Below are 10,008 nucleotides of genomic sequence, written 5' to 3' on the forward strand. Positions count from 1 at the left end.
AACTATTGAGCTCCAAAGAATGAGATTTGTATAAAGTAGATCTGAGAGATGATAATTTTGCACAGACAAAGCACATGGGAAGAATAGAAAAAGTACAGGTTCTCAGCTCTCAAATTGAGAGCTAAATTCTTACTTACAGCATGCTGCATAATACTGAAAGTTACACTTTGAATACATACAGAAGTATAATTTCTGGCTTCAGGTTGAATTAAAATTTCATATGTCAGTAGATTTTAGAATTCCATAGCACACATCATGGTAAGTTCTACATCATAAGTGCAAGACAGTTTTTCTTCTATAAAAAACCCAAATCATTTATACTAATGATGCTCAAGCATAGGGAAAGGGAATGTTAACTCAAATGCATCGCAAAATAAATTCATTTATATTTATCAAATGTGCATTTAACCATTTTACGTTCAGACCATTTATTATAAAAAAGTAAACAAGTAGTTTAAGTGCAGGAAAATATTATAGGATACTAAATGACAGCAGCAGCTCAAAAATTATAGTGAAGAAGGTTGTTTAAAATGGAGGGAAAATAGTCACGATGAAGTCCTGAAGACAGATGTTTATGCAGTACTGCATGCAGCCTATGGTAGAAGTTTTCCTTGTTAAAGCAAACGCCTATTTCTAGAATAAGTCTTCTCATATTTTACATTTTTCTCATGAATGTTTTGTCTCTCTCAGGAACAAAGAAGAAAAACAAGACAGTAAATATAGGAAATATTTATGTTTTGAGCATATTCAAGGCTACTTGGCTCTTTCATTTGTGACTCAACTTTCTATCCTAGGCCAAGATTAGGGCAGAGGAGGGAGGAGAGAGAAACTTCAGAATTCCATCATTAGAAAACAGTGTAACAGGCATAAGGCAATTAACCTGACACTAATCAAAGTGTCTGTGATCCCTTCAGGCCTAAAAGCCTTGGGGACAGCTTAGAGAAACAGTGTGCCAGGCTGTTACTACGGTCTGAAAGACCCATATTTCACCTAAAGGTTAAGCTAAACACTGAGTATGGGAACAGGGAAGGCACTGTACGTTTTGCTGTACTAATACAAACAGTCATCGTCATACCCTAGTATCTACCACTGTAACTGGTGAACTGCATTTTGAAGAGTGGCCGTTAAAAATAGTATCCTTCAGTTTGCCCATATGTACGTTGAAACATAGACAGCACAGCTTTCTTAAAGTGAAGTACGACTTGGTCTCATGCACATATCCAGGGTGACTAGGTTATACATAGCAGATAATTGGTTATCTGTTCTCCCCAAATAGTTGTGCTTGAAAGTTTACTTGTAGCTCAACTTTATCAGTAGACTTCACACCACGTAAAATGGATTTCCAGAAGTATACGGTCAAAGATAGAATGCGATGCCCAGATACTACTGCCAGAAATACGTACATACCAGGCAGAACAATGCTCGTTTCCAGTTACAGATTAAGTGGTTGAACCTGGAAATTAGAAAGCCTAGTGGTCTGTGAACCACAGAAATCTGATTCTGGAACCTTGAAACAAAGAGGAAATTCAAGCACATCAATTCTGTTACTCTTCAGACCCATGTTAGAAATCACACGTGAATGACATTTCAAAGAATTGAAAACCATTTATTTAGTAACTTACCAAATGAAAAGCTTCTGGAGAATGCTGAAAACTAAGTAACATGTGGGAAAGGACAGCAAGGGCACCAGGCCTCACTAGAGGAAACCAAAGTCGATTAAAGACCTAAAAAAACCCACATTTATTTCAGTAAATCTAGAAAGTGAAATTTCAGTAAAAATGTAAACAGATCTCCAAATCCACAACCATTTGAAACAGACAGAATCATTACATGCAACTGAAAGCTATAGATACATTTACATCATCTTTGCAGAATAATAAGATAATATCTGTTGCAATACAAAAGATGCTACGCAATTGCATAGCTATTACAAATTCCTCTCCCTCTCCTTCAATTTTGAATGTTCTTTTCCAACATACCAATTCAATCTTAAGCAGAGTGACATCAATGAGGATGGTAAATTTCTGGACTGCGGCCAGGCCTTTCAGCAGTGCAATCACCCATGTTTCCACATGCTGAGCCAGAGGCCAGGACAACCAGTCAATCATTCTGAAAGATTAATTAAAAATAAAACAAAACAAAAAAACCAATATGCCACTAATTTTTATCTCAACAAAAAGATTCTCTATATTACCCAGATAGTTACACACTTGCAGAGAGACTCACAACAAGTAATGCAGAATGTTAGGCAAGTAGTAAAATAATTTTGATTATATCTCAAGTCATTTAACTCTGTAATTAATAATGATCTATTTAATACATTAAAAGTAAATACAATTCCCCCCCAAAATACGTAAGCATATAAAATTAAATATTGTGTATATTTTGTTACTTGTTATTTAACAGTATGAACCTGGTTTTATAGACATTAAGCTAACATTTTTATTTTGTGGCAAAAACTTACTATTGAAGGCAAAAGAGTGCCTGTACCTGGGAACCTCCCCTCCTATGCCTTTTAGCCCAAACCAGACCAAAACCGACTATTAAGTTCAAATTTGAGAAGGAAGCCTCTTCAACTTAGAACTACATTCCTGGAAGCCAACTCAAATACTCTCAGTTAAAAAGGTAAAATCTGGTAATTTTAAATACATTGCAGCAGGTGTTAAGGATCTTATAATTGCTATCAGCAGCCTGGGGTCTACACATGCCCCAAAAGGAAGAATTTCACTACAGCTAAGAAAAAGGAAAAGTGAAGGGACTTTCTCTGTCTAGAAAATATAGTGAAATATCAGCAACGGAAGATAGGGGTATTCTACCCTTCTAAATTAATAGACATTTTACACTGATAATACTTAAGGCAGACAGGCAGATTAGTTGAAGCAATTCTAAGACATAACTAAGATATCTAAGAGGATATCGTAAGGCAGTACCAGCTAAAACATGAAATTTAGGCTTCTTGAGCCTAAAAATTCTGAGCCTAAATTCTGAGATTTTACTTTGCAATATTTTGGGTTTTCTTTAATTGTCCGCAAGATCCCCTTCTTCAAACCAGATGAGGCACCACTAATTAAGTGGAAGGAAAAATTTTTCAGCATGAGGGTGGTCAGACCTTGAAACAAATTATACAGTAAGGCCAAGGCACCTCCACCCTTGCAGAAAGCTCTTGGCTCGATTGGACAAGGCCCTGAGCAACAATCTCTGACTTCAAAGCTGGCCCCGATTTGAGCAGGCCTGGACCAGATGACTTCCAAAGGCTTCACTCAATCTACGTAACGCTATGCTTCTATTCTATACTTCAATGAAAACAGGAACTTAGAAGTATATTTCTTTACCTCTTTTCTGAAAAAGCTCCTCATAAAAATTAATTATTTTAAGAGGCTAAATTCTAGCACAGAACTGAACAGGTTACAAGTAACCAGTCTAATAAACAGTCGCTATCACTACGAATAGGCATAGTCAGTGATTATCAATCTGAAGCAAAACTATCAGCCCCTGTGTTCTTCCTGGAGATTAAAAGAACTCCAAACAGACTGAAATCAGGGGTTTGGTCCTCAGATTCCAAACTAGAAAGAAACCCACGGTCTTTAGCAACACCAGACATGCATTCTGGGCATGCTGTATTACCATAAACAACCTAAAATATAATTTGGATCTGAAAAATGTATAGTACACACATTCTAAAATTTATGTATCTTAGAATTATGTACTATCCGCACATATAACATTCAGAAGTTTCTCTAAAATAAGGAATCATTAGGACTGCCTTTTTAACAATCAAGCACAGATCTTACTGGGTTTCTTCCATGTTACTACAAAAAAAAATTGGAAAAAAACATGGCAACATCATAATCATCACTGAGTTTACACAAAGCTCTCATTTCCTCAAGATGTTAAATTCAAACATGTTTATTCTGAGCACCCTTTCCATATACTTTCTAAAACGGGGAATTAAAAAAGTAGGCCAAAACTCCTTTTGCTTGCAAAGAATTAACCTTAACCTAAAAACAAGCCCCAAACCTCATAGTCCTATCATCTTCAAATCTCCCCCCCGCCCACCACCAGTTTGTAGGCTTGATATTTTTCAGCAGTGGCACAAACACCTGCACAGTGAATTTAAGCCTCATGACAATATATTTGGTTTTCTTAATTAACTTTTTAGACAAGTAAAGAATATTCTGTAGAGCCCTACATTAGGACCACTGATCTAAAGTATCTGATCACCATCTTTATACTATGTGTACTTTCAACCACACTGACTCACAAACTCCAAATGAAAAACAGTGCCTTGGGGGGGGGGGGGCGGACTGGGGCTCCCTATGTTCCATCCCATTGTGCTGGTTATATGATAGGCCACCCTCTGCCATCTCTAGTCAGCATAATTAACTACTAAACTATTCAACATTGTTACTAATAGAACAACGACTATCATTTCAGTATGATTAACCTTGTAAAGAGAAGCCTCATTCTCTGTATAACTGATAAAGATAGAATTCCCATCCTTAAAAATCTGCTTCTGCTCTTAAAAGCAAAGTCAATGCTCTTAACAGCAGAAACAAAAGCCAGAAGAGGAAACAGAGTAAACTTGCAAACATGCTTGAGACTGTCCTAAAAAGCATCAAATCTGAGATCTGGTAGGTGAAGATTAGACATTTTGGTTACTAAATCCTCTCTACATTGCATTTACTTGGCTCCTGCTCTGTTGCAATAAATGACTATTTTTAATACAAAGGCAGATATTAATATGGGACACGATGATCATGAATAAAAGCACAGAGGATGTTTTTTGTGTTTGACCAGATTAAGAGAACCTTAAAGGCCTCAAGAGGACCTTCTGCCTCATATCACCCTGAAATGAGCAGGTCTGCTATCCATACATGTGCCTAACAAGGACAGTATTTCTGGTATCTCTGGATAGAAAAAAATTTATCTGTGCAACCTCAGACAGTAACTTCTCTCACAAAAATATCTTCTTAGCCACATCAGACGAAGAATCTGGCAGCTCAGGTGCAAATCCCTCAGATTAGAAAAAAACAAAACAACAATAGAAGATCCTCAGACTACCAGGCACCCCCCAAAAAAATTCACCATCTTTTACAATATTTTACATTTTTACCAACAGGGCAAGGGGCCTGGTCACATCTGGAGTTTTTCTTCGCAAAACTTTCAGTTTCTCTTAACAAAGATACTTGGGTTAAAGTGCAAACAAGCATTATACGTGTCAGGATACTGAGTATATAGGCAGTCAACTTCCTCTGAGACCTCTGAAGTAGACCCTTAAAGTAGTCATATATCCCAGAAGATATTCAACAATTTTCTGCTCTTCCTCACTGATGCTTCAGGTAAGGTTTCATGAGACAGCTGAGCCAATTAAGAACAGCCCAATGATGCCAAAAAAGCAAGCACCCTTTCTTATACAAACCTGTGCCTAATATAACTCCCCACTGAACAGATTTAATTTATTAGTCTTCTAATTACAGATTATTTACTAATCTGTGTTCAACTTTAGACAGACTCCAGGGTGTCACGAAAGTTATCCTTAGGAAGTGAGCAACAAGGTCTCTAATTTGCAGTCACCAAAGCTCTGCTGACTCTCATCAGGAGACCTTGTGCCTGGAGTTCTGCATCTCCTGGGAATGATGCAAGCCTGATGACAACATTGTCATTTGGTGCTCCAGACATTCCAGCTGCATTATCCTCTTTACAATTACTCCTCTGGGCCAGAAGAGAGTAATTACCGCAAAGGGTTGCCAGAGGTAGAAAAAGAAACTAGATACAGTGTTGACATGACAGTATCTACAAACAAAAATAACAAGGAGTACCTAAAAAGTTAGTTCCACGGAACAGAACTAGAAGCTCTTAAAATCAAGTATTACTTTAAAGAATGAACAAGGCAAGTAAGATTGCACTGCCCTTTCAAAAACAAGAGGAAAAAACCCACCACACGACTAGTATTAAGAAAGAGCACTTATTTGATAATAACAGCTCCTATTGTACTCAAGGCTCAGCACTGCATTACCTCCCTAAGCAGAGGCATACAGAGAAGCCATTCTAGAGCTACAACTATACGATCACATTGTGTTGAAGCAGGTAATACAACATAAATGTTAAAATTACACTAGCATGAAAATTAATCACCAGCACATTACTGGCAAGTTATTAGCATGCACATATCCTTCTGAATTTCCCAGCTTCGAATTTTAGACTGGGCACACAACTTTGTTAAAATCTGTTCAGTCAAGCAGATTCTTTTGAAGTCCCTAAACAGTATGTCTTACCCCAAGTTACAATATTAATGCTGTTCCTTCTCATTAATTATGTTTTCAAATGAAATATGGCTTCTCAATTTAATGTAAATATGAGGAATATTTTCAGTGTGAAAAAACCTCAGTATTTCACCAAGATATGTAAGTGCTACACTACATGAATGCGTATTACACTACACTCAAATGGATGTAGTTAAAAAATAATATAGCAGACATTAAATTCTTTTAGTTGAAAGACTTTAAAAAAAGTGTTTTTTTTAAATTATACACGTTTCTAACAGCCTCCTGTTTAACTGCTTTACTCATTTTTCTACCCTTCAGTGGTCAATTAACAGCTTCTTCCATAGGCTTTAAGAAAAATAATTCGAGGTCTTCATCTTTTTCTGACTGTCATCTTTCTGCATCACTATTATTCACATATCTGAAGATACTAACCAAGACTGCAGTCTGAAACACAGTCTGATAACAGTGCTACTAATCTCAATGTTTACTCATGTTTAGATTAGCGACAAGAAGCATAATATGCAATTGTTTTCACATCATTCCTAGTCTTCTATTATTCAAAGAACATCCAAAAAACCTCTGGAGGCTTGAGCAAAGATGCAAATAGAGGCTGTCCCCTGTGATTCCTACTAAAAAGTCATGAAGATATCTAAGCAGAAAAAAAACCTCAAAACTACACAGTAAAACTCTTTTCTAACCATCTCCTCTCTTCAGAGGAGGAGATGATGGGTAAGACAATCATGTGAGCGTCACTCTGCTTCTTGGAAAAGCAGAGGTTGATCTTCTGAAAAGAAGGCCTTGTTTCTCAGCTTGATTGTAAACCCCATGAAGTTTCCTATTTATGCCATCTCCCATAAGGTGGGAGACCTAAACATAAGATGTCATCTAAAAGGAACACAGCTGGCTTCCTCTTCATTTCTATTTAACCCTCTTCATCCACCATAGCAAAGCATGAGAAAGAAGCCACATTAGCAATGAAGGCAGGAACCTTACACTGAAACCATGCCAGTAACATCCATAGCATCATAAATATTATTACCCTAACATGCTAAACAGGGTAACTTAGAAAATAATTTTAAAAGGGTTTTTTTAATTTTTTTTTTAAATGGATCCTAAGTGACAACTTCAAAAAAGGCAAGAATAAGAAAAACAGACTTTTCCCCCCTTTACAATGAAATACAGTACCTGCACAGAGCTTGAGTCATACTTGCATCTTTCACATTTGGATCTGTAGTAAGGCTCCTGATAAGTACTGTAATCATCTGTAATGGTATGTGCTGCACGAGACTTGCCAGTGCAACAGAAGGTTCGAATGAAGTATCTGTAATAGTTTAACATGACATAATGTAAGAAACTAAAAAGAAAACCCCACAGAAAAAAATAGGTTTTACTTTCTATTCTATTAAGGACAATGAATAGCGCTGAATTACAAACTTGTTTTGTTCATCTAATATCCACACAAGAAAGTGACAATCTGCCGACTTCCTCCACCCTCAACGGAACCGCGAAGTGTTTGGTTTTTTTTCTTAAAAAGTACCACCATACAATTGTTTATCATACTTGATGTTAAGCCTAGGGATCCAATGCAGCTGATATTTCCCACGTCCTATCCCAACAACTGTCTGTTAACCATACCAGTTATGGCAAAATATAAAGTTACAATGTTAAGTTTCCCAGGTGCCTCAACAGCAAAGACACTTTCCAATGTGAGCTAATACAGTACTTCATAGATTTCTAACGTCAGAAAGGACCTATTTACAATCGCATCTACATTACTCAGGCAGTGAATCCTTCCTACGATACCCAAGTTTTTATATATTCCTTACATACACCCCAGTTTTGCAGACTAAACAGTTCCAAGACCTAAGGTATCCCCCTCTGGAGGGAGCAAGGAGGGAGAGTATAGCTTTTGATACCGCGAGTTAATAGTTTTTCCTAACGGGACACCCAAAACTCTGTTCCGGTATATGATTTAAAGCATTGCAACAGGAGTTTTTCCAAAACCCATGCTGCTGTGCAGCTAAATAAATCACCATTTCCCCTCTAGCTTTTCTTTGGGTGGGGGGGTGGGGCGGGGACGGCGTTGCTTTCTCGACGGCCAAAAAGTTGTATTTTGGTATCCGGGCGAGGAAGCGACGGTTCCAAGGCAACGTCTGCAGAGCGACCGATGCTGGCGGTAGGGCTTTCCCTGTCTGTTGGCAAACCTGCCGCTCTCCTCGAGCGCCCGCGTTGCTCTGCACCCCTCCCGCCTCCCCCCCGGCCGCGCTCCCCGGCGGGCGGCGCTCACCGGCGGCGGAGATGACGGCGAAGAGCTCCTGCAGGGAGGGCAGCAGCGTGTCGGGCTCGGCCTTCCAGACGCTCCGCAGCAGCCCGCTGACCTGCGTCACCTGCGAGACGTAGAGGCGCAGCTCGGCCTCCCGGCTGCCCTGGCTCTGGAAGTGGGCGATGCTGCGCACCAGCTGCTGGCAGAAGGCGAGCGAGAGCTTCCTGCCGCGGGGCAGGCACTGCGGGAAGTCGCCCAGCAGCTGGCAGAGGCGGGCGCAGAGCGGCGGCGCCGGCCGCTCGCACACCAGCCGCAGCGCCTCCACCTGCAGCAGCTCGAAGAGCTCCAGCACCGAGGGGCAGCTCATGATGAGGCGCAGCCCCGCCTGGATGTAGTCGAGGATGGCGGGGTCGCGGTTGCTCAGCTCGCCGTAGCCGCGCTGCAGGAGGCCGAGGACGAGCCCGCGGTTGAAGAAGGCCTCGAACTCGGCGCGGTGGTAGCGGCCGTAGGCCTCCAGCACCTGCCGCCCCACCTGCCGCTGGAAGGGGTCGGGGCCCTGCAGCACCAGCCGGGTGCTGAGGGCGAACATGGCGCGGCACTGCGCCTGGCTCAGCGGCGTCTCCGCCGACTCCACCACCCGCCGCACGATCACCCGCTTCAGCGGCAGCGGGTGCGACGAACTCACCAGCCCCTCCAGGATCTTGTCCATGGCGGGCGCTCCGGGCTCATCGGCCGAGCGGCGGCGGCGGCGGGCCGGCCCAGGCCTCGGCGGAGGCCGCCGCCGCCGCCTCCCCGCGGCCCTCCCCCCGCCCCGCCGCGCTATGCCGCCCCGGCGGCGGCGGCCGCCGCTCCCGCGCCCCTCCCTCCCGCCGGCCCCTCGCCCGGGCGGCGGCGGCCGCGCTCCCCCGCCCCCGGTTAAGGCAGCGCCGCGGCCCCAGCGGCGACCGCCGAACGCTGCCCCGCCGACCCGGAAGCGGAGCGGCGCAAACAGGAAGCCGGGGAACCGGGCCGGGCGGCCGCCGCGCATGCGCAAGCCGGCAGCGGCGTGCCTGCCTCCTCGCCGCGGCGCCGGCCAATGGGGAGCGAGAGCGGGACCGGGGGCGGGGCGGCTGGTGGGGCGGCTGGTATGGCGGCTGGTGGCGGTTTCCCCCCTCCGCGGCGGCCGGCGGGTCCCGGCGGTGAGGGGCTGGCGGGTCGCAGCGGCCCGGTCAGCGTGAAGGGCTCCGGGGAGCCGCACGGTTTAAAGCCAGCGTGTGCCGTTCAGCTTTTACTTGCTCCCCCGCGCACGTGAGGTCCCGCCGCCGCCCCCCCCCCCCCCCCTCCGGTCGCTCAGTCTGCAGTCACGGGAGTACCGCGGTGTGGTGAGGCGATGGCCGGGCCCGGCCCGCCTTCGGTCTGCGTGCGCAGCCCGCCGTCTTCTCCTGGGACTAGCATTTATTGCTTAGTTTATCACTCATTCTTGCCTGTTAAGCGTACTTG

General features: G+C 43.3%; 1 protein-coding gene across 1 annotated transcript in view; it reads right to left on the reverse strand.

Moving 5' to 3' along the window:
- USP38 (ubiquitin specific peptidase 38) overlaps positions 1–9,273 on the reverse strand; it is a 28,683-nt gene extending 19,410 nt beyond the window's left edge. The window contains exons 1-4 of the mRNA XM_076337140.1: positions 8,554–9,273; positions 7,452–7,587; positions 1,980–2,109; positions 1,623–1,724 (exon numbers count right to left, since the gene is read on the reverse strand). Of these exons, the coding sequence (XP_076193255.1) occupies positions 1,623–1,724; positions 1,980–2,109; positions 7,452–7,587; positions 8,554–9,238 (1,053 nt within the window). The 5' untranslated portion in view covers positions 9,239–9,273. The remainder of the gene's footprint in view (positions 1–1,622; positions 1,725–1,979; positions 2,110–7,451; positions 7,588–8,553) is intronic.
- Positions 9,274–10,008: the final 735 nt, after the last annotated feature.

Source organism: Aptenodytes patagonicus, chromosome 4 (genome assembly GCF_965638725.1).
Source record: "Aptenodytes patagonicus chromosome 4, bAptPat1.pri.cur, whole genome shotgun sequence".
Taxonomy (NCBI): domain Eukaryota; kingdom Metazoa; phylum Chordata; class Aves; order Sphenisciformes; family Spheniscidae; genus Aptenodytes; species Aptenodytes patagonicus.